At 42.2% G+C, this 27,948-nt stretch overlaps 1 protein-coding gene across 4 annotated transcripts in view; it reads left to right on the top strand.

Annotated features, from left to right (window-relative positions):
• The window catches only part of bsna (bassoon presynaptic cytomatrix protein a), a 48,045-nt gene extending 22,638 nt beyond the window's left edge, over window positions 1-25,407 (top strand). The window contains exons 3-14 of one of the 4 annotated variants that reach the window (XM_039674760.2): window positions 285-1,367; window positions 2,505-2,954; window positions 4,895-11,290; window positions 11,396-11,557; window positions 12,482-14,822; window positions 15,252-16,012; window positions 19,210-19,303; window positions 19,876-20,016; window positions 20,984-21,040; window positions 21,397-21,520; window positions 22,533-22,613; window positions 22,768-25,407. In XM_039674760.2, coding sequence (XP_039530694.2) covers window positions 285-1,367; window positions 2,505-2,954; window positions 4,895-11,290; window positions 11,396-11,557; window positions 12,482-14,822; window positions 15,252-16,012; window positions 19,210-19,303; window positions 19,876-20,016; window positions 20,984-21,024 — 11,469 coding nt within the window. In that variant the 3' untranslated portion in view covers window positions 21,025-21,040; window positions 21,397-21,520; window positions 22,533-22,613; window positions 22,768-25,407. Of the gene's footprint in view, window positions 1-284; window positions 1,368-2,504; window positions 2,955-4,894; window positions 11,558-12,481; window positions 14,823-15,251; window positions 16,013-19,209; window positions 19,304-19,875; window positions 20,017-20,983; window positions 21,041-21,396; window positions 21,521-22,532; window positions 22,614-22,767 lie in introns of all 4 variants that reach the window. The other 3 variants (XM_039674759.2, XM_039674758.2, XM_039674761.2) reach the window with 3 other exon arrangements.
• The last annotated feature ends 2,541 nt before the right edge of the window (window positions 25,408-27,948 follow it).

Genomic DNA, 27,948 nt, shown 5'->3' with positions numbered 1-27,948 from the left:
GGGTCAGTTGGTGGTGCTAGACGGATTGAGTTAAAGACTCCATATTAGCTGTGGTTAATGTTCAGACTGCCCTCTATATGTGTACCAAATTTCATACCATTCTTGCAAACGGTTGTATGGGCTTCCAGAGTGGGAGAAGAATAATGAGAACACGAACAAATACAATACAGGCTTGGCCCCTTAATAAACACAGCAATGTGATTTTAATGTGTCCTTGGTCAAAAATTCTGAATGGAGTGTGTATCTTTCTCTAAGTAATGCACTAATATGTGTTTCTTCAACAGGTCAAGGAGTGGCTCTGTTTAAACTGCCAGATGCAGCGGGCTTTGGGAATAAACATGACTACACCACGGTCCAAGAGTCAGCAGCAGATACACTCTCCCTCTCATCAACCTATGGCTGACCCCATACCCAAGACCCAACCCCCAGCTCAGCCCACACCACAGTTACAATCCCAAACGCAGACACAGACTAAAATCCAACCTCAGACTCAAGCGTTCTCTGGGATCCAGAGACAGATTGGTCCTACTGGACCTAACCAGACTGGACTTCACAGTGGGCCACAAGCTGGTCTCCAGACACAGAAAGAGCAACCACATTCAGGTCCCCAGTTTGGGTCTAAGGATACCCAAAGGCAGGTACTAGGACCGAAAAGTCCAGAAAACGTTGCCCAAACAGTGCGGATTCCTCATCCAGGGGCCGTGGCTTTACCTGGCTTAGCAAAGGCACAATCGCAGTCCGATCTTGGGCGTGGCTCTCCAGTGCGGCTTGGAGGTCAACCCGATAAGACCCGGAGTGCCGGAAGCTCCCCAGCCCATCACCCACCCTCCCACGAGCCACCTCAAGATGGTCTAACTAAACTGTTTGGTTTTGGGGCGTCTCTCCTAAACCAGGCAAGCACCCTTATTTCTGTTGACCCTCTTCCTGGATCCTCACCGCAGCCCTCACCCGCCCGTAACCCGCCTGCCCAGGGGACAAGGGTGATCTTTAGTGACGCTACCATTGGGGCTAGTGCTAAACCTACAGCAGGGCCACCTGGCACGGCCCAAACAGGCCCAGGAGGAGTCATGTTCCCCAAAGGTCCTGGAGCCCCCCTTCAAAAACAGCCTCTGCAGCCGCAGTCACCAGTGCACCAACAGAAAGGGCCGAAACAACAGCAAACAACACCACAGCAGTCACCGCTAAAGCAGCCACCAACTCAGCCTCCAGCTCAGCCCGTTCTCCAGAAGCCGGACGTCACCTGTCCACTATGCAAGACTGCGTTCAATGTCGGAACAACAGAGCCGCCAAACTACAGGTCCTGCACCCAGTGTCACACAGAGGTGTGCAATCTTTGTGGGTTCAATCCCACTCCACATCTGCTGGAGGTAAGGAGCTACACTCATCTTGTAATGTAGTGGACTGAAACTATTTCTTCTTTTCTTCACAGTCCTCTCTTTCTCAGTCTTTAAGCCTTCTTTGTTCATAATATTGAGTGCCAGCAGAATCCCTCTCAGAAAGAAAGCAGTTTTCATTTTCTACTGTGTGGTGGGAATTGTGATGTGTAGAGTAACTGTGTTCAGTCATGAGTGTTGTTTCTTCTGCATGACTATTGTTCATTCAAACCCATTGTCCATTAAAATACATCCCACAACGCTGCAGGTTTATAAGCTGATAATGCGTGTGTCATATTCTAGTGTTATGATGCAAGAGAGCCCAGTTTGTGTCAGTCAATCTTCTGTCCATACGAGCAGCGAAATGACACAGGTGTCCGTCCTAACAGTGTGTGTATAGTAGCGGATTTGGGCATCTGGTGACATGGTCAACCACTCATGGGTGGCATAGGGCATTTCAATCACTCATGTACTCGTCATGTCAATAGCTATTCCCAGAGGCTGCTCTTGGAACTTCCTAAGATGTTTACTAAATGTTTTTGAGTAGGGGAGCGCGGGGCATAACGTAACGCGGAACTAGTTGTTGTAACAAAATTGTTTTAAATACTTACACACATGACAGCATGACGAAACTTGGTGTATTTACTAGTTGCCATTTCAACACTATATAGAGAATGAGGAGTCACGTGCCGATTTGGGCGGGGTCTGAGCCGGTCGGCCATGATGGTAGGAGACGCTATCGGTTACCAGGGGCAACGCCTTTAGAACACATAGACGCGCTCAAACCCTGCCCTTTCACAGTCGGCTGCAAGCTTGATTCATTTTTGAGTGTAATACGCACATCTCAAAATCCAATCAACGCGAACGAGTCTTACTCTTTTAATCCATTACTCTTGGATATATGTCAATATGATGTAAAGTTTTTTTACTACCTCATGTTTAATCGTGACTTTAAATAATTCACTCAACAGTTTACTAAATTATTTATGTATTCACTCAATATATTGTTTGCAACATTGTTCTATGTTTTTTTAAGTAACTTTTTTATATTTGTTACGTTGTTCCTTTTTCAAAATAAAGATCATCTTGTGATTCTGAGTATTGAACGTAAACTTCCCTGTTGTTTTGCAGAAGAAAGAATGGCTCTGTCTGAACTGTCAGACTCAGAGACTGATGTCTGGTGGACTTGACCCTCTTCCCGTTCTACCTTCATCTCCCAGCCGTCAACCGGCGGGTTCCCCTCGGCATCAGCAACTTCCCAGCAAGCAGCAGCAAGGCCTTCAGGCAATGTCACCAAAGCAGAAACCTCCAGTTTCTCAACAGAGTGGTTTCTCTTCTCCCCTAGCTAGACCAGCGATTGGTATAAAAACATCTGTACAGCCTACTACAGCTACAAAACCTCCTGTGTCTACAACTACTGCATTTATTTGTGAAGAAGTGCGGAAGGAAACTGCACCCAAACTAATTAAGGGGCCTGACCTTGACGATAAACCAACTCTGAAGAGAGGAACAACAGAGTCGCTTCAGACACCTACAAAAGAGGAAAAGAAAGAATTACAGAGTATTACCAAATACTATGAGGTAAGCCATTAGCTCAAAGTAATATCTCCATCATTTTGCAAATTTTCTCAATTATTAATGTTAAAGGGTTAGTTCACCTAAAAATGAAAATTAAGTCATTAATTACTCACCCCCATGCTGTACCAACCCCGTCAGACCTTCGTTCGTCTTCGGAGCACAAATAAAGATATTTTTGATTAAATTTGAGAGCTGTCTCACTAACACATAGGCACCTAAGGGATCAAAACTTGACAGCCCAGAAAGGCATTGAAGAAAATGTTTAAATATTCCATGTGACAACAGCGGCTCAACTATAAGTATATTCGTGGAATTCAAGTATATTCGTGGAAATCTCTTGAACTCTCGTCTCAGGTCCAGAAGGAAGAAAAGGAATAGTCGAATAAAGTCGTTATTTTTGTTGTTGTTTTTTCCGCACGAAAAGAATTCTCGTCGCTTGATAAACTTATAGTTGAGCCGCTGTTGTCACATGGAATATTTAAACATTTTCTTCAATGAATTTCTGGGCCGTCAAGTTTCAATCCCTTAGGAGCCTATGTGGTAGTGATCCAGCTCTCAAATTTAATCAAAGATATCTTCATTTGTGTTCCGAACATGAACGTAGGTCTGACGGGGTTGGTACAGCATGGGGGTTAGTAATTAATGACTTAAAGGTGCTCTATGCGGTTTTTAGCGGCCTCTAGCGGTGATGTTTCAGAATGCAACAAGAGCGCTCGTGCTCGTGCTCGATCTCAAGAGCGAGCATTCACTACCGGCCACACGGAGACTTTCAACGCAACGGCGAAATCATCACACAACATGCTGGAAACTAATGTAAACTCCCACTGCAGTTACAATAATAGCCTACTTTTATCAGGTTGACTTTGAACTAATGCTCTGTGCTCGTCCATGATAATGTTACAAGAAACTGCATTTAGCCGACATGTGATGTTATCTAGCATAAGCCATTTCACTAACTATTCGTGTATCTTTCAAAATCAGCAATGTCAACATAGGTGAATGTATAATATGATAACGAAAACGGTTAGTGAACTAAACTGAACAGTTTCAGTGTATCAGTAAGATCGTAGGAAGTGACATTACTGTACTGAACGTGTCTGGAAATGTGTATAGACAATATGATAGTAGTGGATGAGGGACGTTAGTCAGTAGATCTAGTAAATAAAATAAGTTACATCCTAAAGCACCGACTTTTTGTTATCCTGGAACATTCTTTTGTATTCATGTCATGTTTCATGTAGTTTACCTTGCTATTTCACTAGAGTTTACTAGTATGTTGATCCGCGTTTTCATCCGAGTCGATCAGATTCACGTTTTGCCTGACCAGCTTGAGCTTGTTTTTTATATTTATGTGGAGTTTGTGTTTGAGTCTGAGTTGTGCTGGAGGCAGGACGTTTTGGGGGTTATCATCAGACTCCATGTCGTCAGCTGAAGTGCCGTTGGTCGCATGGTTGACTGTAGGATAGAGAGGCTCGGGAGCGCGCATGCACGTCACATCTGATGGATTTCGCAGGAAATCCGACCTGGAGACTTCACATATAAGTCTAAGGTAATAGCAAAACCCGAAAAGTGGATCATTGCAATGTGTGACTACAACCCCTTCAAACTCAGGCAATAAACAAGGGATTCATTTTATAAAAAAAAGTTACATATAGGACCTTTAATTTTCATTTTTGGGTGAACTATCCCTTTAAATATTTTTTACCTTAAAATTACTTTCAAAAAGAGGCCAAAGTGAACTTGTATATCTCTTCATTGCTTGTTGCATAGTATTGCCAGATTTCCAACGAACCATGCTCTTAACTGAATATTTCCAGATTTATAAAGAGAGGGCTCAGTGTACTGATTGATAGAGTATCACTCAATAGATTTTAATTTACGGTGTGCACTAGCATTTGTTTGTCTAAGTGTATCTTTTGTATATGTGTTTTTTCGTCTCCCAGGAAACCACCAAGACAAACAGCAATCATGATTTATCACGGAGCCCACAGAGTTTGAGTGACACTGGCTATTCCTCTGATGGGATCTCCAGTTCACATAGTGAAATTGTTGGTCTTATCCAGGAGGAAGAGCTGAAGATGAGTGAGAGAGGTCTGACTGGGCACCATACACCACCAAGTCCGTCTGAGCTGAATAAGCTGGAGAGCTCCATGCGACCCCTTCTAGAGTCTAAATTTTCATCTGAAGGTGAAAGAGCACAGGACAAAAAGCGAGGAAAACAGCAACACGGTGACTTAAGGAAGCATCAGTCTCGCTCAATATCAATCAGTCCAGAGGAATTTGACTCAGATGAGGACCTTGAAGGCATTATGGAGGAGGAGGAAGATCCAACTGAGGGAGAGTTTAGGTCAATTGCTGCTGTAGGAGAGAACAGTGGCCATAAAAAAAGAAATGTTGAACCTGAGGAGATTACTGATGAGGAGTTTATGAGGAGGCAAATTATGGAGATGAGTGCAGATGAGGATAATGTGGATGAAGAAGAAGATGATGATGATGAGGATGAAGGCTATGGCTACAAAAAGTTAAAAAAGACACAAAAGCACATTAGTGATGCAGGAAAAGAAAAGCGCCGTCTCACGTACCACTCTAGTAGCTTTGAGGAGGAGAGTACAACAGCAAGTGATGTGTACAAAGGATCAGCCGAAGAGGACCTCATGGCCTCGCAAGGAGGTTTGCGCAGATTCAAGACTATCGAATTGAACAACACCAGCAGTTACAGTCGAGACATGGAATTAAACAATGACAATGACCTTAGTCTCGACAGAGAACCTGAGCTGGAGATGGAAAGCCTCACTGGTTCTCCAGAAGAAAGGTCGAGAGGGGAATATTCCTCCACGCTTCCACCAACCACTTCCAGCTACTCCTCAGGGATATCCCCTACTTCCATATCCTCTATGGAAGATGACAGTGACAGTAGTCCTAGTCGCAGGCAGCGTCTGGAGGAGGCCAAGCAGCAGAGGAAGGCTAGGCATCGCTCCCACGGCCCTCTCCTACCTACCATTGAGGATTCTTCAGAAGAAGACGAATTGAGGGAAGAGGAAGAACTCCTAAGGGAGCAGGAAAAGATGAGGGAAGTGGAGCAACAGAGAATACGAAGCACAGTCCGGAAAACAAAACGTGACAAAGAAGAGCTTAGAGCACAAAGACGAAGAGAACGATCCAAGACTCCCCCCAGCAATCTATCCCCAATTGAGGACGCTTCTCCAACAGAAGAGCTAAGGCAGGCGGCCGAGATGGAGGAACTCCACCGATCCTCCTGCTCAGAATACTCTCCTTCGGCTGACTCAGATGGCGAGGGTTACGAAATTTCATCAAAGCTGTACAAATCGGGTAGTGAGTACAACCTACCAACCTTTATGTCACTTTATTCTCCTACCGAAAAACCACAAACTACATCATCGACAGCTGCTACGACTACTTCCTCGAGTAGCAAGCAATTAAAAAGTGCAGAAGAAGTATATGAAGAAATGATGAGGAAAGCAGAGATGTTGCAGAAACTACAAAAGCAGCAGGCACCGCAGCAATCTTTACAACAGTACAGCACAAACACCTACCAAGAGTCAGACATTAGAAACAGACAGGATATTGAGGATGAATATGACTATACTGATCAAGATGGTATTCACTTTCAGAACGAGGAGACGGTTGATATCTATGAAGAGATCCGCCAGACCTCAAAAAACATTTTAAAGCAGCTCGACGACCAAATGGAGATGGATGTGTCTTACTCAGAAAAGCAGTTACTAGATACAAGCTCAGCCTTCGCTAAGTTGCTGGAACAAAGCAATGCTTTACTGACTCCTGGCACAAGCCCCACTCAGCTCTCAGCGCCAGTATCATTTTCTGAAACTGGGACAGGAGGGCGGATACCTGATGTTAGAGTAACTCAGCATTTCTCAAAAGATGGGCCCAAAGACAGACTTAGAAATCAAACAGGTAAAAATGGTATTACACCAGCAGTTGCTGCCACAACTATTGCTGCTTATGGAGTGTATGCCAGGGAAATCGTCACTGTCTCTCAAACTAGTGCCAGTCAAACCGTGTCCAGCACACAACCTAATTTATATGGTCGGCAGACTACCACAACCACCGCTAGTGTTTCAAATGTGTCTCAAAAAATATCTGCAATCACTCAGGCTTGCAACCAAAGAGAAAGTGCTGCACGGAAAATGGCAATCAGCAAAGGACTCCAAATGAGGGATAAGTCAACGTCATCAGAAGCTATAAATGAATCTGGCCCAAGTTCAATCAGGTGTTATACTTACCATGAAAGGAGTCCTCCTGTTTCTCCCACTTCGTCTCCTCTTCATAGTCCAACACGATCTCTTGCTAGGAGAACAGCTGAGCTTTCAACCCAGACAGTTATCCCTTCGATGTTAGCTTCATCTGGAAATGCCTCTCACACCTATCCAGTTATGGCACAGGGCACTCAGACTTCACATGGGGTTGTTTCACCATGCCTTTTTAGACAGCAGTCCTCTCAGGATACCCATTTTATGATTAGAACAGAAGATCTTGAGCCCACTAGCCCACCCAAGCCAGTTACAGTCAACACAGCAACATCTCCTTTGTCTTCGCCGACAAGGTTTAGCCGCCAATCAACATTTGAAGCCTACTCGCCTCCGGTCAGCCCTCCTGATACTCCACCACATCACATATCACCACAGCATGGTTTATACAAAAGCTATAGAGCTGAAAAAGTTAGTGTTGGAACTAGCATGGTCACCACTGCTAGCATGTACACACGTGGATCAATGTCAATGGAAAACATTTCCCTTTGTCGCATTTCCACAGTTCCCGGTACTTCAAGAATTGAGCTGGGACACAGGCTACAGAGTGGAAGTGTGGTAGATCTACGAACTGGCACAAAGCCAACACCAATTATCATGACTGACCAAGGAATGGATTTGACTTCCTTAGCCACAGAATCTCGAAGATTTTCTGGGTCCGTTGAAGGAAGCCCCATTCGTCAATCCACAACTATTCAGCCCTTAATAATGAACCTGAATACACAGGAGCAGCTGCATGTTCTGACACCAATAGCTACGACTGTCAGTGTTACTGTAGCTGCATCTATGTTCATGTCCCAGCCTAAGCACCCTGTGCTCTATTGTGATCCTCTTGAAAACAGAGTTGATTTGGGCAAAGATATGGGAACAGTAGTTTGCCTGGCACCAAACAAGCCACCACAAATTGATCCATCTATACCAAAGATTGATGCTAAGCTGGAAGACCTGAGTATCCAGCAAGAACAGTTACTTAAACAGCAGCAGAAGCTTCAACAACAACAACAACTTCTTGAGCAGCAGCTTCAGCAACATCATCAACTTCAACAACAACAAGCTGCCTCTTTTGCTCAGTTGAACTTATCTAGCCAACTACCTCTAATCAAAAAGGATATGCTTGTCACTCAGACAAGCACTGCCACAGAGGTTAATGTCATCTCACCGGCTATGACATCTGAGGTTTATAGTGTTGGAGGTTCGCTTGAGTTAAGAGGAAAGCCATCAGAGACAGGAGTCATGAATCTGACAAACACCAAGCCTCATGTGATGATGGTCCAGATAGATGGTGCTGCACAAGGAGCTACTGTCACGCAACTTATCAAATCAGAGGAAGGCCAGGATGCGATGAATTTAACTGGGCAAATAAAATCAGAAAATCAAGTGACTTGCTGTGACATGGTTTATAACCTGCCGTTTGGTGGCAGCTGTGTGGGTGGCCCATTCTCCCAGAAACCAGTCACAGATGAGACTTCTAAGCCATCATCAAGAACACCTTCCACATTGCCACAGCTCTATCAACAACTTGATTTACGGCAAGATGGACAGACATACCAAGATTACGCAATTAAATCATACACATTGCCTCTCCCTGGTCGGCTTCAACCATCAATGTCTGAAACCAACCTTGCAGAGGCAGGGTTGTCATCATATTCAGCCAAGTTTGATCCCCCTTTTCATGGCTCTGGAGAATTATTCACAGACACAGTAAAGGATGGCTATGATGGGGGGTACCTTGGAATGGGGCTTCAATATGGCTCCTACACAGATCTTCGTCAGGATGATGTTGCTGATCTACCAATTAGAAGGTACAGCTCCTTGACCAATATGAGCTCCGATTATGGATATTTCTCAGGTGATTTTGCAGAGTCTAATCTTGCCCAGTACAGTGCCACAACTGCTAGGGAGATAAGTCGCATGTGTGCAGCTCTTAACTCCATAGATAGATACAGTAGTAACCCTGACATATTACAGTTGGGCACCGAAAGAAGCAGTGGTCCGCCTAGTAGAATGAATCTGCACCAAGGTCCCAGATTTGGTTTCAAGTACAGCTCAGATGGAAAGCCTCTTTCCCATAGTCAAGCTCTAACTGATCTCATAAATGCAAGACAAGCCAGTCTTCGAGCTATGTATCCATCAGCTATTAGATCAGCTGATGGGATGATCTATTCAACTATAAACACACCAATTGCATCTACGGTTCCAATTACAACCCAGCCAGCTTCTATGCTACGTCCTTTATTAAGAGGGGTATACAGACCTTACCCTACTCCAAATATGACACCAGTACCTCTGGCAAGCCTAACTAGATCGCCACTAGCTCCATTGACTGGGCAGCCACTTTTCCAATGTCCTACACCTAATCCTCTCCCTCTTACAACATCTAAACAAGTACCTGAGTCTATCACGACAGTTCAAGATACTCCATTGTACCTTGGCAATTCTCCAGTAAGCTTAACAGTAGCTGGAACTGTTACACAACCAATTCAGTCCTCTTCTGTACCTGCTGGTTCTGTCATATCAGCACCTATTTCAACACCAGTGGCCATGGCAATGAGCCAACCTGAGATCCAGTTGCAACCAATGAATCTCTCTCAGTCCTACCTTCAGGCCAAGCCCACTGCCCAGCCTCTATTACATCACCAACTACCACAATCTAAATCGTCTGCTCAACCTTATCCTCCAGTGCAGGGTCATCCTATTCCTCCCAAAACACAGCCACCCCCATCATCTCAAGGAGGTAGACCTACTACTACTGCTATCAGAAACCTTGCTCCAACTCAGGAAAAAGAAACAGAGGAAAGACTGCATCAACAGCAGGAACAACTTTTGCAAATTGAGAGAGAGAGAGTGGAGCTGGAAAAATTGCGACAGCAAAGGCTTCAGGAAGAGCTTGAGCGGGAGAGATTAGAGTTGCAGAGGCATAGAGAAAAAGAGCAGATACTTGTACAGCGAGAGATTCAGGAATTGCAGACTATAAAGCAACAAGTTTTGCAGCAGCAGCAAACTGAGAGAGAAAGCCAGTTGGTCCTCCAGAGAGAGCAACTAGCTCAACAAAAACAGCAGCTTGACCAGATACAATCTTTGCAACAACAGTTACAGCAGCAGCTTGAGGAACAAAAGAGACAGAAGACTGCGACAGCTGTTGCTGCAGCCAGTTCAAATACTCAAATCCTGAGTGATCAAGCTGGCAGAATGATTCAGTCACAGGACTTGGCCTCAGATATGCTGTATAATGATGTTCAGGTTTTCTTAAGATCACTACCAAATTCTACATCAGAGATATGCTTGAGAAATAGTGAAGATCAGCCAGCAATCTGGTCCATGCGTAAACAAAGATCTATGCCTCGACTGCAAGATGGAAATGAGGGAGAAGTGACAATGTTCCCCCAAAGGCGAGTAGATTGCAGTGTGCAAACAGATGATGAAGATGGAGAGGACAGGTATCTGGTATCAAGAAGACGACGGACTAAGCGCAGTGTGGACTGCAGTGTTCAGACAGATGATGACGAAGACAAGGCAGAGTGGGAGCAGCCAGTTAGACGTAGACGTTCTCGTTACTCAAGGCATTCTGCTGAATCTGGGGTAGACCACAAATCCGAAGCATCTCCGTCATTTACCACTTCAACTGCCAAGACAACATCCTCCAGCATTGCCATCCAGACCATTCAAGATTGTTCTTGCCAAACAGAGACCGAGCAGCTGGTTAGAGCATCCCCGAGCATACATGTCACCATCCCAGACCCCAGCAAGGTTGAAATTGTCCACTATATTTCTGGTCCTGAGAGAACACAGAAGGGTCAAAGCTTAGCTTGCCAAACTGACCCTGAGACTCAGTCTCAAAACATAGTTATTCCACAGATAAGCATTGCTACCACTGTCAGTCCCACCAGTGTCCAGTTAGTTGGTTCAGCTGATTCACTCTCCCCAGGTCAACAGAGTTCTGGGAAGTTTGGGAGGCGGAGGCCTGATCCTTTGGAGTTCGGTTACCAGCAGCATCACCTGCATAATGAGTCTCTGTCCAGCTTGATCCGGCAACAACCTAAATCTCCACAGGTGCTGTATTCCCCTGTTTCTCCTCTTTCTTCTCCACAACGCATCATAGAAACATCATTCTCTTCTAGCGAGAGGCTGAATAAAGCACATGTCACCCCACAGCAGAAGTCCTGCATCGCTGAGCCATCACAGAGACATCAGGCCCTTCCCCGCCCGATGAAGAATATTCAGAGATCTCTGTCAGACCCTAAGCCTCTCAGTCCTACCACAGATGAAAATACCAAGGCTAGGATTTCACTTTATCAACAGCAAGCCCTTCAGAGTCAGGTATGGTTCATTTAGTATCTCTTTGATTGCAAACTTGCACTTGCCTTGTATAAGGGACGATATGAACTTTATGAAAACAGTATCACTCAGTTGGTGGTGTTTCTGCTGTTTACATATAGGAAAATGTAATTATTGAAGTGGTTTTGACCATGAGGTTGCAGTGTGATATTACTTATTATGTCTGCAAGCCAGTTTCTAAAAAATGGCAATTGTTTTGCTGGTGTAATATTGTTTCAATGTTGTTTGTTGTTGTTTGTTATGGTGTTGTTATTAGTTTTCCACTAACAGTACAGTATGCAGTATTCATAAAGTACATTCAAAATATGTTTTCACATGCACTCTTTTGCCTTCTTGAGTGGAGTAAATTACCTTTCAATCAGTTTCTGGGACCTTTTTTGCTTGCTTGTGCCACAGACCTCCTCTTTCTTTTAAAGATAAACTCATTATTATTACAGCAGCAATACAATGTATTGCCTTGCTGTATATATGGCCAAAAAGGCAAGATATTGTGTTTGGTCAGAATGCCATTAATTTCAAAAACAATATTTATAAAAATGGGCAGGAATGTGTACTCTTACAGTTTTAAATCTCATTAAACCAGTAGTTTGAGCTATGCTTGTAGTTATGTGTAGTACTCTAATACAGGGGTTCTCAACTCCAGTCCTCGCGACCCACTGCTCTGCATATTGTGTATGTCTCCCTTATTTAACACACCTGATTCAGATCCTCAGCTCGTTAGAGTCTATCCTAACGAGCTGAAGATCTGAATCAGGTGTGTTAAATAAGGGAGACATGCACAATATGCAGAGCAGTGGGTCACGAGGACTGGAGTTGAGAACCCCTGCTCCAATATATAACATTGTGTTGTCCTCTGTATTTCATGGTCCTGCTCTTTCACTCTTCATGGGCCCTGTGTCTTTGCAGCTGGCAGCCCTGCAGCAGAGCTCCCTCCTAAGGAAGGTGAAGAGGACCTTGCCAAGCCCTCCACCAGAGGATACACAACTGCCTATGCTCACCCCTAACCTATCCCACATACTTGTGCCCTCTCTGCCATCTCTGAAAGGGAGTTCTCGTTTAGCTGCAAAGGCCAGTCTACTTAAGGACTTGACCCATGAGCTGAAGGCTGTTGAGCAGGAATCTACAAAGCTGCGTAAACAGCAGGCTGAGTTGGAGGAGGAGGAAAAGGAAATTGACGCCAAACTTAGATACCTAGAGTTGGGCATTACACAGCGAAAAGAAACATTGGCGAAGGATAGAGACAGGAGGGAGCTAACATACCTGCGCTGCATGGGTGATTCGCGAGACTATATGTCAGACTCTGAGCTCAACAATCTTCGCCTGACAGCTGTGGCCTCATCCTTTGAGAGCAACGGGCTAATGACCAGACCTAGCACGGCACCACTCAGCCAGTTTACTTGTGAGCTGAACACTGCTGCCCAGTTTCCCCCCACATCATCTTTCATGTCGTACCAGTACCCCCAAAGTCATCCAGCTGCACCTACCCCACAGAGCACAGGTTTCAACCAACCTCCCTATCCGTCAGTCACCCAAGCTCAAGCTCTCCCCCAACCCACCCCTTTGCAGACTTATCCAACCCTATCTTATCAGGTCCATGGGACATTTCCTTCCCAAGTCTTCCCACAGAGTCAGCCTCCATATCCAACAGACACTTCAGTGCTACCTCCAGCACAGCCAAGTCAACCTGGGTTTCAGCCTACCCTACCACCTACTGGTCCACTCCCTTATCCAACCCACAGTACACCATACCCAAGCCAGGCACCCCCCTATCCAGTCAGTCAAGTAAGCAATTATCAGCCACAGACAGACACCCTCACTTTTCACCAAAAGCCACGACAGACATCACTTGCTGACCTTGAACACAAGATGCCCACTAATTATGAGGTTATAAGTAATCCTACAGTTGTAGTAACAACCACTTCCCAAGATATCAGTTACAGCCAGCCTGGTTTGGGTTCATCTTATGGCCAATACAGCACTACCATGGCAAGCACTTATGGTCCCTACTCCTCTTCTGTTTCAAATACATATGGTGGGTCTTTAACAACCTCCGCAACCTCTGGTTATGGGCCATACACATCAATCTCATCCAGTAGTTATGGGCCATACACAACAACTGTTGCAAATACTTATGGATATACAGTCACTACAGCCAGTTCCTATGGGCAATATAATACAATTCCTACCAATACATATGGGCAGACAACACTATCTGACCATATACATTCAATGGAAAGCCCCTCCATGTACTCCAGTGAAGGCCTATATGGATCCTCCAACCTAGATCAGAATGTCCCAAGGAACTATGTCATGATCGATGACATATGTGAACTCACCAAAGAAGGCACTAGTTTAGACTCACATCGCAGTGATGGTCATGGGCGATATGGGAGTGATGGACTTCACACTCGAGGGGGGAGCTCTTTTGGCAGACCAGAGGATGAGCGTGATACAGATCTGTACGACCAGCATCATGGCAGGGGTAAGAGCACCTGCAGCTACCAAGCACAAGGGGCAAACACGCATGGCCGGGTAGTGGGAAGCAGTAGCATGGGTGGGGGATCATCATATTACTATGATGACAGCAGTCACTCGACACCTACATGGGCAGCCCAAAAGCACTCTTCAAAGAACCTGTGCCCTTCAGCCGTCATGTCCTCCAAGAGGAGCAAACATCGTAAACAAGGCATTGAGCAGAAGATGTCCAAGTTTTCCCCGATTGAGGAAGCTCATGATGTGGAGGCAGATCTGGCCTCTTACACCATGAGCCCCTCTACAACCAGGGGTTATGGCTCAGGTTCCCAGTACCATAGACTTCAGGATGACATCTATGGGCTACGGAGTACTTACAGTCAACAACGGGGCTACTATAATGATGAACGTCTCTATGGCTATGGCAGGTCCCGTTCAACTGGCTATGGCATGGACAAAATCCCTCCCTGTGAGAGGGGCTACAGAAGCAGGTCATATGAACGGGACCGTGTAGACCGGTCATACCACAGCAACTATGGCCACAGTGTGCGCCCCACTTTGCAGTCTCAATATTCAGAAAAGGAGAACTCCCACCTCATGACAAAGCTTATGGGTGTTGGGAGGGCTTTCGGCTATCCATCAAATTCATATGGTTCAAGCCACTCTCTACCTGATGTGCAGGACCATATTCGAGACCTGCCCCGGACCCATGTCTACAAACCAGATGATATGTATATAATTGACGATATGCATTGTGCTGTTTCTGACAGCGAAGGTAATTGGGAGCTGAATGCCAGCGTTACTGCCCACTTTAAACATCCCCCACCCACCCAGAGAAAGAGAGTGAATAGCTGAAGTAAAGAAGTGAAAATCAAGTGCATGCCCATGTTTTGTCTTCAGGCAACATGCAGCTTTCAATAAAACTGACTCTCAATGTTGTGCTCAGTTGCAAAAACTGCATGAGTTGCTGTGTGGTCTCTTTATTTTTGCCCACTCTTGTTCTTCTCCAAGGTGTTTCATTTGTGTGTGACATTTTGACATCCATTTGAGATAATTGTTGTATATTGCGTTTAAATACATTGCATGCTTTTTCTTTAAGCCTGGCTATTTTTGTTCTTCTTTTTCTTTTGCATGGTCTCAGTGTGCAATCGTCTTTCACCATCAGACATCGAGATTGACTGTGATCTGCTTTTGGTTTCCAAAGCATACCATCTCGGTCAAGAGGAGACGGACTGGTTTGAGAAGCCCCGTGATGTTCGTGGTTCCCGCCACTATGGCAGCAGTGGTCATTCTGGGAGGCGAGGCCACGTTAAACACACATACCATGATTACGACGAGCCTCCAGAAGATCTTTGGCCACAAGATGATTATGGCCAAACCCGCCATGTGTCCTCTAGAGAGCAGCGTCATCAAAGCAGTGGAAATTCTGGTAGGCACTCCTCACGCCACTCAGATGAGCCTCGTTCCTCTCGATCATCTCGTTCCTCGAAGGATCCATCCATGCGGCATGACTCCCGCTCCTTGTCTTCAGGGAGGAGGGGAGACTCTCGTTCTCAGGGATACCATTCCTCAGATTATTCCCGTGACACCTCAGGCCACCAACATAGCTCCCGCTCTGGAAAACAGTCCTCCCAACATCAAGGGTCCTCCAGTAGGAAGCAGCAGGACCACCCCTCGTCATCCCGCCAACAAGGATCTCTTGGGCCTGGACAGAAGGGACAAGGTGGACCTTCGAGTTCAAGCAGGCAAGCTGCCTCCCAGCCACTTGTTGATGGGCAGCAAGGCCAGAGAGCACAGCTTCAACAGCAGGCACAGACATCAGCTACCAGGTCAGGGTCACAGATATCTGCCACGGGCACCGCGCAACCACAGTTAGTTCAAGGCCAGCAACTGCAAGCTAAACCTGGCCAGACTGGTCCAATGGCTCGACAACCCACCTCAGTAGCACAGTCCTCCCCAGCTGCAGTAAGTAAATATCTTGAGACATACTTAAAGTAATTTAATTAAATTGTCAGATATTTTCTTGAAAATACATAGTGTCTCCTATTCAGCTTGTTCCTGGGAAGTTTGTTATCTTTAGACTTAATGAACATTTATGAATGCGTGCAGTAATATGTCACAGACTTTTCCTGTTCTTCTTAAGTCTATGCTTAGTCAGATTGAGCCATATTAGTAAGTAGTGTAGCTTTTCAGAGTTTCAGGGTTCATTAAAGGATTAGTTAATTAACTCATCCTCAGGCCATTCTAGATGACTTTCTTCAGTAGCGCACTATGGGCCAGATTTAATAACAGCTTGTGCCAGCCCAAACCCTCTTTTGGCATTAAAAAACTACTGTCAAGATTTACTAAAGAGACTTTGTGAAAAATTAGCGCTGAAAAGGAACTTTTATTTTTGCGGCTGACCTTATTGCATTTACATTTCTAGGAGTTTACCTTTCAGGCACAAAATTTATGGGACACGGTTATTTAAATGAATACTGCAAGTGATTTACTAAGGTTTGCGCTCGTCAATGTACTGTTGTTTGCGCCATTATTTACCGCCCCAAAATTTTACGCTTTAAAATTTTATTTTTATTTACGCTACCTGCTAGATTGCGTTGGCCTGACTGCGTCTGTGGTCTTTAATTTGTGCATCGTCAGTAGATCACGTGCAGAACTTTCCACTCCCATCGGTGTAGCTTTGGAATTGCGCTCTCATGCTAATTTGCCCTGTTTAGTAAATTTGACCCTTAAGATGATGCATATTTGCTACTACATTTGGTGATTCATAAATGCAGATCAATGGGTGCTTTCTCTTTGATTGTCAAAATAGCAGATGACATGAATCCCTGTGGCTCCTGATGATATATTCTTATGAAAGGTCTATATGTGTTCTTATGAATGGAAACAATCATTCGGTGCAAAAAAATAAACATTATTTACAACATTATTAGTAATCCATAGCCTTGAGATTTATCTCACATGATGCACTGTAAAAAATAACCATGATTTTAACGGTAAAATACTGTGAAAATGCTACAGTGCAAAACTGTTAGTTGGTTAACAGAAAGTTTCCGTACTATACACGGTAAATAACTGTGAAATAATTTTACAGTAAAATACCGTTAAATTTCCAGTTTTTGAAAGTGAAAAAGAACAAATCATTGTATAATTTACAGTGAAAAACCGTAAATTGACATTCCCACAATTCCCTGTGTGACACTTCACATTTTATGTATTTCTGTTGAAATAACTATGGTTCATCGTAGTTTTATTGTTTTTCTAATCAGGTTATATGTTACATTTAATGTTGTTAAATTAATGTTTATTGCATTTTTTTAATTTCATGTGTGTTACCATGATGGTGCTTAATGTTTGTGTGAATGACATTGTGCAGCTTATTTAATTAAGTAGTGCTTTATACAAGTATTCACTTATGATGAGCTGTGATTGCTCATGTAATTCATCAATGCTGTGATGATTGTTGGTTGTCAGTGTATTACAATGGTCTAAAACAGATGTCAATACATCAATAAGTTGGTAAATCCACATTTTGTCAGAAAATAAATTACGGTTTATTACTGTAAATTTTAAGTTAAGTCTGTAAAACCATTAACGTTCCTACCGTATTTTTAACGGTAAAGTTCTGGCAACCACAGCTGCCGTTTTTTTACCGTAAAAAATTACGGTTTATTTTTTACAGTGTGTATGTGCACAATAGCAAAATAGCATTGTAATGCTCCCCTTCTGACAACAGTGGCTCTCTACCTCTGATGTACTTGTATGCGCAGAGGCAAAATCATGCATGAAATATATTGTTTACGAAAGAGAGGGAGGACGCATGTGCAGACCAAACCCCTTCATCAGCAGTTTAACACCAGCAAGGAAAGCAGTTTAAAAAAGGCTGCACAAAAATGGCTGATGATTCTGATGAAAAACAAACAGAAGATTTTGCCCAGCCCTACTTGTTCATCCCTAAATACACCAATAAATAATTGAGAGAGCTGAAGGAAGCAGTGGCAGCGCCTTAACCACAAGCTGCTCTTGAGCTCTTGAGATGTGGTGGTGCTCATGTTCTCAGTACCATGCCATGACAGCAGAGTCGTGCATTGAAATGCCATTTCGCTATCATGTTTTCATCATGCGAGAACAAGCTTGAGCTCCTGACTCTAGTGAATGTGCACAGGAGCATTTTCCTGAGGCTATGGATAATAATGTTTCAAATAATGTTCAGTTTCTTGCAGTGTTTTTCCTTCATAAGACTTCAACATGTCATCAGGAGCCATGGGGATTTAGTTTGAGCTTTTCTGACTCTCAAAGTGACGGCACCCGTTGACTTGCAGTTTATGAGTCACCAAGGAAAATGGGTTCATATTCAGTGTTCTGCTAAAGAAAGAAAACTGCAAATGTTAATTTTGAGGGGAACTATTCTTTTAAGAGTAAAGCAATATGGCCAGATGAGATGAACCTTATTATTGTGTATCTGTTTTACCTGTACCTGGTTGATTACAGGTCTTGCAAGGCAGCACTGCATTGATAGTCCTCAAATATTCTGGATAGGCCTTGTTGTTCAGGGCCCATATTATAGAAACATCCTAACTTAGAAGCTGTTTGTTTATCCTGTCTAATAACTTTTTCAAATCTTAGGTCAAGAATACTCCATTACATTTGTCAATGCTTCTGTGCAGCCGACTAAAAACAAGACTATGTGCATAACAACATCAAAGAGCTTACCTGAAACTTTCAGACTCTTCTGTTGTAGCACTGGCGATTTTCACCCCCAGGGAGTGCAAATCCTATTTTTCTTCGAATGCCATTCTACTATTTACATTTGCATAGTTACATAATCTTTTGTCTATATGTTTCAAATGTATGCCTAACACATTTCTTGTATGTTCTATACTCTGCTCTGTTACAAAACTCCCCTTTCTTTAGTGCCTGCTTAAGTTATAGATTGAAAGAGTGAGTTATAGTTTTCTTTTAAACAGCACTTTTAAAAATTGGTTAAATCATAACATTTATTTTGTTAAATTTCACATTAAATATGAATTTGTTGTTCTTTTTAAAAAATAAAATATATTTACACCATATCAATTGAGCTTTAAATTACAATATAAGCAGAAGTTTTAATATATGAATTGAATAGGTGTATTTTATGAACGTGTGTCTCTTGTGTCCTTTAGACTAAACCAGAGCCGACCCCTGCCACTGCTATTGGAGCTAAAGCAGTCCCCGGCCAGCCTGCCAAAATAGCTCAACCTCCACTCACCGGGATAGGTAATTGTGCTCAAAAAACATGGCCTAGATTCACTTAAATCTCAATCAAAGACAGCATTTTTTTCATATGCATACCATGGTTGCGTTTTATTTATTTACTGTGGATTCAGTGTGTGGGAATTGTACCAAATGTTAGCCGTGCTGCTCAGTGCTCTCACTAAATACCAGGAATATACAAGTATGATGAATTTAATATATCAGTGAGAAATATATGGGTAACAATAATGTAAATACGTAGTTCATGGCCCGAAATAAAGAGACAGCAATTTGTGGAAAAATGTCATTTTTTAAATATTTCACGTCATGCCAATGAGAATCGCCTTCTGGTGGCAGAGATGGGGTTTAAGTTTGGTGAACTTGACGTTTTTTGAATTTGGCAGTTGCATCTTTTTGATAGTTACGCAACGAACAAATCAATAATTCAATCGGAGTCTACTCAACCACTTCTTTATAATGCCATTTATATTTTTTTTAAATTATAAAAATGCCACTAAAATCCTGCTCACCACACACCCATATCCGTATGAAGTGGGATATATGTGTCTGTTGACGACGTTCGCATGGTTCTCTAGGCTCCAAGGCTCCTCTAAGGCCCGGTGGGATCGGCAGTGCCGCCGCGGGTCAGACGGGTCCGACGGGTGTAGATGGAGAAGGCCTTATGTCTAAAATTCTGCCAGGAGGAGCTGCAGAACAGGCTGGGAAATTAGGAGAAGGTGAGCAGGGTTTCCAACCTGGAATTAGTACTTTTAGTCCATTAGTTCACTTCAGAATTATAATCTCCTGATAGTTTACTCTCCTCCACGGCATCAAGATGTTCATGTGTTTCTTTCTTCAGTGAAAAAGAAATGAAGGTTTTTGAGAAACACTTCAGGGTTTCTCCATATAGTGTCTTCAATGGGGTCCAACGGGTCGAAGGTCAGATGTGAGTTTCAGTGACGCTTCAAAGTCTCGACACGATCCAGCCGAGAAATAAGAGTCTGATCTAGACAAACCAGCGACAAAATACACATTTATATACTTTAACCACTAATGCTGGTCTCGCACTAGCTGTGATGTGACACACATTACGTGATCAGGGTGAAAGGTCAAGCGTGTTCCGGTTCAGAAATGTTGAGTAGAGCGAAAATCTCTCATCTGATTTTCTTCTCCAACCTTAAAATCATCCGACATCGTTGTTTCACCTTTTATTTTTTTGTAATTTTATTTTTGTAAACGTTGTTTGACTCTTTGCACTTTCGCTTTGTAAACACTGGATCGGTACTTCTGCCTGATTGGGCTGGTTTGTCTAGATCAGACTCTTATTCCTTGACTTTGAAGCTGCACTGAAACTCACATCTGACCTTCGACCCGTTGGACCCCATTGAAGACACTATATGGAGAAACATCCTGGAGTGTGTTCCTCACAAACCTTCATTTCTTTCCCACTGAAGAAAGAGACACGTGAACATTGTGGATGGCGTGCGGAAGAGTAAATTGTCAGGAAATTATAATTCTGAAGTAAACTACTCATTTAAAGGCCTAGTTTAAGTAATGCATGGGCCAGTCAAAGAGTATTATTAATCAATGTTTTTTTTCTGAAATATTTTTCATTTGCAAAAAGGCATGTAATTAATTGTAGAATACTTTTTATAACCAATATTAATCTCTTGGTTTCCTCCTTTTTATCTGTGACTGGCACAGCCATCTCTGGGTTTGGCAAGAAGTTCTCCTCCTTGTGGTGAGGAAGTACAATTAAAGGTGGGTGCAATTACTTTAGAGGTCTGGTTTTAGAATAACGGTCCGTCATTAATAAGCAACTCAGCAGAAAATAATCCAGGACTACATTAACGCTTCAGCTACTACTAACTCATTTGGAAACAAGTTGAACTAATCAAGAAGTGATATCAAATTTAGGAATGAGACAGTGCCTTGTTAGGTAATCAATAATATTAACAGAATGTGATTAGCTGCATATAATAACTATACACTATGGCAAATTATAAAGAATTATCATATGCAGTGGGGTGACAGATTGGACAGTTGACTGAATTATTATAAGGTGGCATTTCTTTAGCTTTACAGTGATTATTAATTTTTTTTGTGTGTTATTTCAGAGTGTCTACAATGACGAGGACATTTTTGCACTGGAAAAACCTATGAAGTTTCGCTATAATGTTTTAATTTAAAGAGAAGACAACACAAGAAAGTGAGAGGGAGAGAAGCTATCTGGTCGTTCTGGTAAGGGAAAAATATGATAAGTATAAGATAAAACTTCATGCACATATATATATATATGTATATAATATTAGGCCTGTGTGGTAAAAAAAATATCTTGTTGAATTGCACTGCTTGAAAAAATATGTATTGCATTAACCCTGCTTGCATTTCTATGGGCTGAAATTCAAAATGGTTGTATATTTAAGCTGTGTATATTTTAATTCAAAACATTTCACACATGTTTTCATTAATAAACAGCCGATTTAACATTTTATCTGTACATTAGCATTGGGGAATAACATTATAATCTTGTTCACTGTAGAGAAAGCTGCTTACATGTGCAAAATTAACTGTTAAGACAAAATGTTAACACTTTTGTGTCTTTTTCAGCTTTTCCACATTAACTGGCCCTGATCAATCACACACACTGACCGCTTGCTCCATTTCTGTAAACCCGTTTTTATGAATGAATGAGTCTCTCACCCGTTGCGTCATCCACAGCTTGCGCCCCCTGCTGGTGAGGAGACTAACAGATTGAGATTATCAATCGGTAATCTACTGATATTCCTGCCGTTCCTGGAAGTCAAATGTCGAATTTGAACCACTGAATTTGTGGAAGCAAAAATTGCCCGTCCAATATTATAGGCTGTATTTTTAAACAGAATAAATATTTTGGAAGTGAAATCTGAAAGGTGAATAAGGATTATTGAATTTTTATTAATGAAAATTTTTTAATTGAAATATTCACAGCTTAAATATACAACCATGTTGAATTTCAAACAATTAAAATGCAAGCAGGGTTAATGCAATGCATATTATTTTCAAGTAGTGCAATTCAACAAGTTTTTTTTTTTTTGTTTCAAAAATGTAAATGTAAATGCAAAAACATTGAATTCACAGTCATTATTTTACTTCCATAGTCATGTTCTTTACTGTTAGAAATAGTTGGTGATATTGCAACGTTTTGTAAAAAAAAAAAAAACATTTTATAGAATAGAATTTGTTCTTGTTTTTTTGTTTTTGTTTTTTTAAGCCAACCAGGACTGGAATCACAGGACTCTACCAACACAAGGTCATAATTCAATGGAGACAACACTATTCGCTCTGAAAGCCTGTAAGTATATTTAAAATATGAAGTTTTGAAAGGACATCTGGTCCACATGTGTGCAGTCTGATGGGGAAACCTGTTTGGAAATAGTCATTATTTTGACATTTGACGTTAAAAGGTCTGTGATTGGATTGTAATGCCGTCTCTGTGTTCTTTTCAGATATTTGGGAATTCAGTATCTGTGTCCCATCCGAACGGCATGGCCAAAGTTATTACCATCTCTGAAAGTCTCCAGCTCTCGGCCGACAGAACGCCGTTCGGGAGACAGACAAGAGAGCGATCAGCACACGACGCAGGCCGATAAAGCCGATCCTGGAAACACGCTGACACGATCCCACTCCAGTTTCTTACAGAGAAGTGTGATTCCCTGTTTCTCTCGGGAAACGCTCTTCACTCCCCTCTCAGGATCTGAAGAAAGAGCAAAGTTTGAACACTTAGAAAAACTTCATAGGTTTTTCCTAAAAGAAGAAGAAGAAAAAAAGGCAAATCATGAACATGGTTACTGTATCACACATCTCTATGCTAAGTCCTTTAACTCGACATTCCAGAATGAGGAAGAAAAAAAAAACCTGTTTGTTTGTTTTTGTCTTTTTTGTTTTCCTTCTCTTGCTATGTGCTATAAAAGTGTAAAGCGGACTCGGAGTGCATGTAATCCAAGACCTTACACTGTTCACGATATCAGCGAGAGATCGAGGAAGAGGACAAGCCCAACACACGAGACGTCGTCGTAAGAGATCAGGTTCTGGCCGATCAGGTCTTTTTTATTCATTATCCTTTCCAAAGTGTTCAGAAATCGTCCTCAGGCTGCGGATGGGGTATTTTTACAACAATCGTACGGTATCGGCGAGTTGGAATATTGTGCATTATCTTTTTTGTTTAGTTGTTCGATTGTCGCCTTACTATGTTTGTAGATATTTTTCTATTCACAATTTATATTTATTTATTTTTTTCGCATCGTTTGTATATGGAAAAAGTTTATTTCTATTTTTACATTTTTTTTAAAAATTCATTAAGTTTCTTCATTTTTTCATTGCCGTTTTAAATCCATCGTCACTTGTTTACAGCTTTTCTTTTTTTTTTTAAATATATTTTGTTTGAGTTTATTTTGATCAGTTTAGAAATAGATCAAAAGCAATAGATGATGGTGGTCAGTCAGTAAAGAGCACAATCGTTCGATGTTTCTACAGTCGCGGTCGGGAGAGTCTGTAATATATCTCTATGGTTCAGGATCACTGTCTATCGAGTCGTTAAAATAGTGATGCCCAGTCTCTTACGATAACACATTAGGTGTCAAAGCCATGTTTCTTTTAAAAGATTTTTTATTAAATAATGGTAATAATTAAGAAAAACACAAAGCTAGTCGGAGAAATACAGGAGATGTTTAGTGGAATGTTGGATCTTTTAAGCAAATAGAGATTGCATGTTCTAAAAAAAATGAAATATTAATATTGCTATATGTTCTAATGGTATGTGTGAATGATTTTGGATGTGTGTTTGTATGCATCTGCATTTGTAATCGTTCAATCAATCAATCAATCAAAAAAAAAAAGAAAGAAAAAAATCTGACCAACAACCAGAAACAAAACATTTGGTCAGAGGACTTTACATTTCAGACCTTCTATGCAATGAACTTCTCATCTGAGAGAACAAATGGTTGATAAAACAAAATAAAACACCTAATCTAGTAGTTTCACAAACGTTATTAGGGGGCTGATTTGTTTGTATAAGAGAAACTGTACTGTAAATAATCTGAATGGAAATCCCGTTCCCATATTTGTGGCATGTTTCCCATCGCCGATTAACATGAAAGCCAGTCATCTCTCTGTCCACTATAGATCGAAAGATAGATATGATATAGCGGGTGCAATACTTTACTACAAGTATAATATATGAGGAGGGTTATATGTGAAGGGCTGCCCGTGATTGGCTCGTATGAGTGATCAGACACCCTGTGTGTTCAGGCTTGTTTATATGTATTGGGATATATTTATTTTTTCAAAAAGAAGATTTAAATGACTATATACTGACATTTAATGAATCATATTTTATTAAACAAATAGATATTATGTAAATGGATTAGTATGTATATGGGGCAGCACCTGAGAGAGTTATATAATGCATAATGATATATAAAGCACCGACAGAAAACGGTTTGTACTGCAATATGGACTGTGTGTCATTAGTTTCATTGTGCATGTGTGCGTCTGATCCTTTTCACCTCAGGAAAGCATAGACTTAATGCACCAAGGGGAGATTATATGCATAGATATAAGGGCTTAATTACAATACAAAGAAAGCCATTCATTCTTACACCCTAGGTTTGATTCATTAGGGCTTTTGACTGTGATGTATGTCAGGGAAAGCAGATCACCTGCCATTATCTGTGCTGTTTATTTATCCACTCGTCATCCTTTTACTGGGTTAGAAACAGTTACTCTTGTAGGAGTAGATTAGTGGCACGAAGAAAGAAACACATAAACAGGTCGGACACAATCAGATCAATCTGCGTTTGAGAAGTGCATGGGCCTCGTCCCGATCCATCTCACCCCGAACACATCGATATATCTGTAAAACATGTAAATTGTACTATACTTCTGCACAAGAAACATTCAAAGCAAGGTGTAAAACGACCTGGTGTTTTGTGCAAATTAAGTCTTAAAAAACGGAGCATCATTCACGACATGAACAGAAACCAAATAAAGACATAAATATTCAAATGAATCACACTGTGTATGTGACCGGCTCATGTGGACTGTTTGGAAATGTAAAAAACAAAAAAACAAAAAAAAACAAAAAATAATGTATTGAGACATTTTTGGTCGATACTTGTTGTGATTGTACAAGACTCGAAACCGGCTTCCATGTAATTTGTGGATGGGGAATTTAAATCGACATGTATTAAAGAAAAAAGAAGAAAAAAACAGACAACAGTTTGAAGGCGGTCGAAAAATAAAGTGTTACATTGACTGTTGTGGGCGCGTATCCATATATCCATTGTAAACTTTGTGTTTGTTTCAGTGTATACCTGTAGTAGGCTTGATGTAACGTCATGTTGTGTGATGAAAGTAATAATGACCCTCCGATACAATCAGGAAAAAATAAAAGAGGATTTTAAAAAAACACTTGTATCCCACTGTCCTTTTCACACACACATATTATGATATTTCATCTGATCACCTACAAAATATGATGAGACTAAGAAAAACCTTTTCTTTAAATATGTAAATATGTAAATATGGTCAATATTTTGATTAAATTCTATCGGGAAATGAATAAAAACCAAATCATTCAAACAAATCAATTAATTTTATTGGGTCAAACCAGTTACGAGTTACTATCTTGAGGCCACGAGTTATTATCTTGTGGCCACGAGTTACTATCTTGTGGCCACGAGTTACTATCTTGAGGCCACGAGTTACTATCTTGTGGCCACGAGTTACTATCTTGTGGCCACGAGTTACTATCTTGAGGCCACGAGTTACTATCTTGTGGCCACAAATTACTATCTTGTGGCCACGAGTTACTATCTTGAGGCCACGAGTTACTATCTTGTGGCCACGAGTTACTATCTTGAGGCCACGAGTTCCTATCTTGAGTCCACAAATTACTATCTTGTGGCCACGAGTTACTATCTTGAGGCCACTAGTTACTATCTTGAGGCCACGAGTTACTATCTTGTGGCCACGAGTTACTATCTTGAGGCCACGAGTTACTATCTTGAGGCCACGAGTTACTATCTTGAGGCCACTAGTTACTATCTTGAGGCCACGAGTTACTATCTTGTGGCCACGAGTTACTATCTTGTGGCCACGAGTTACTATCTTGAGGCCACGAGTTACTATCTTGAGGCCACTAGTTACTATCTTGAGGCCACGAGTTACTATCTTGTGGCCACGAGTTACTATCTTGTGGCCACGAGTTACTATCTTGAGGCCACGAGTTACTATCTTGTGGCCACGAGTTACTATCTTGTGGCCACGAGTTACTATCTTGAGGCCACGAGTTACTATCTTGTGGCCACGAGTTACTATCTTGTGGCCACGAGTTACTATCTTGAGGCCACGAGTTACTATCTTGAGGCCACTAGTTACTATCTTGAGGCCACGAGTTACTATCTTGTGGCCACGAGTTACTATCTTGAGGCCACGAGTTACTATCTTGAGGCCACGAGTTACTATCTTGTGGCCACGAGTTACTATCTTGAGGCCACGAGTTACTATCTTGAGGCCACGAGTTACTATCTTGAGGCCACGAGTTACTATCTTGAGGCCACGAGTTACTATCTTGAGGCCACGAGTTACTATCTTGAGGCCACGAGTTCCTATCTTGAGTCCACAAATTACTATCTTGTGGCCACGAGTTACTATCTTGAGGCCACGAGTTACTATCTTGAGGCCACGAGTTACTATCTTGTGGCCACAAGTTACTATCTTAAAGCCACGAGTTACTATCTTGAGGCCACGAGTTACTATCTTGAGGCCACGAGTTACTATCTTGAGGCCACGAGTTACTATCTTGAGGCCACGAGTTACTATCTTGTGGCCACGAGTTACTATCTTGTGGCCACGAGTTACTATCTTGAGGCCACGAGTTACTATCTTGAGGCCACGAGTTACTATCTTGAGGCCACGAGTTACTATCTTGTGGCCACGAGTTATTATCTTGAGGCCACGAGTTACTATCTTGTGGCCACGAGTTACTATCTTGTGGCCACGAGTTACTATCTTGAGGCCACGAGTTACTATCTTGTGGCCACGAGTTACTATCTTGTGGCCACGAGTTACTATCTTGTGGCCACGAGTTACTATCTTGAGGCCACGAGTTACTATCTTGAGGCCACGAGTTACTATCTTGAGGCCACGAGTTACTATCTTGAGGCCACGAGTTACTATCTTGTGGCCACGAGTTACTATCTTGTGGCCACGAGTTACTATCTTGTGGCCACGAGTTACTATCTTGAGGCCACGAGTTACTATCTTGAGGCCACGAGTTACTATCTTGAGGCCACGAGTTACTATCTTGTGGCCACGAGTTACTATCTTGAGGCCACGAGTTACTATCTTGTGGCCACGAGTTACTATCTTGAGGCCACGAGTTACTATCTTGTGGCCACGAGTTACTATCTTGAGGCCACGAGTTACTATCTTGAGGCCACGAGTTACTATTTTGTGGCCACGAGTTACTATCTTGAGGCCACGAGTTACTATCTTGAGGCCACGAGTTACTATCTTGTGGCCACGAGTTACTATCTTGAGGCCACGAGTTACTATCTTGAGGCCACGAGTTACTATCTTGAGGCCACGAGTTACTATCTTGTGGCCACGAGTTACTATCTTGAGGC

This window comes from Pimephales promelas, chromosome 14 (assembly GCF_988280905.1).
Source record: "Pimephales promelas chromosome 14, fPimPro1.hap1.1, whole genome shotgun sequence".
NCBI classification, from domain to species: domain Eukaryota; kingdom Metazoa; phylum Chordata; class Actinopteri; order Cypriniformes; family Leuciscidae; genus Pimephales; species Pimephales promelas.
Note: the sequence above shows the minus strand (reverse complement) of the source record. Positions and strands in the feature narration are given on the sequence as shown.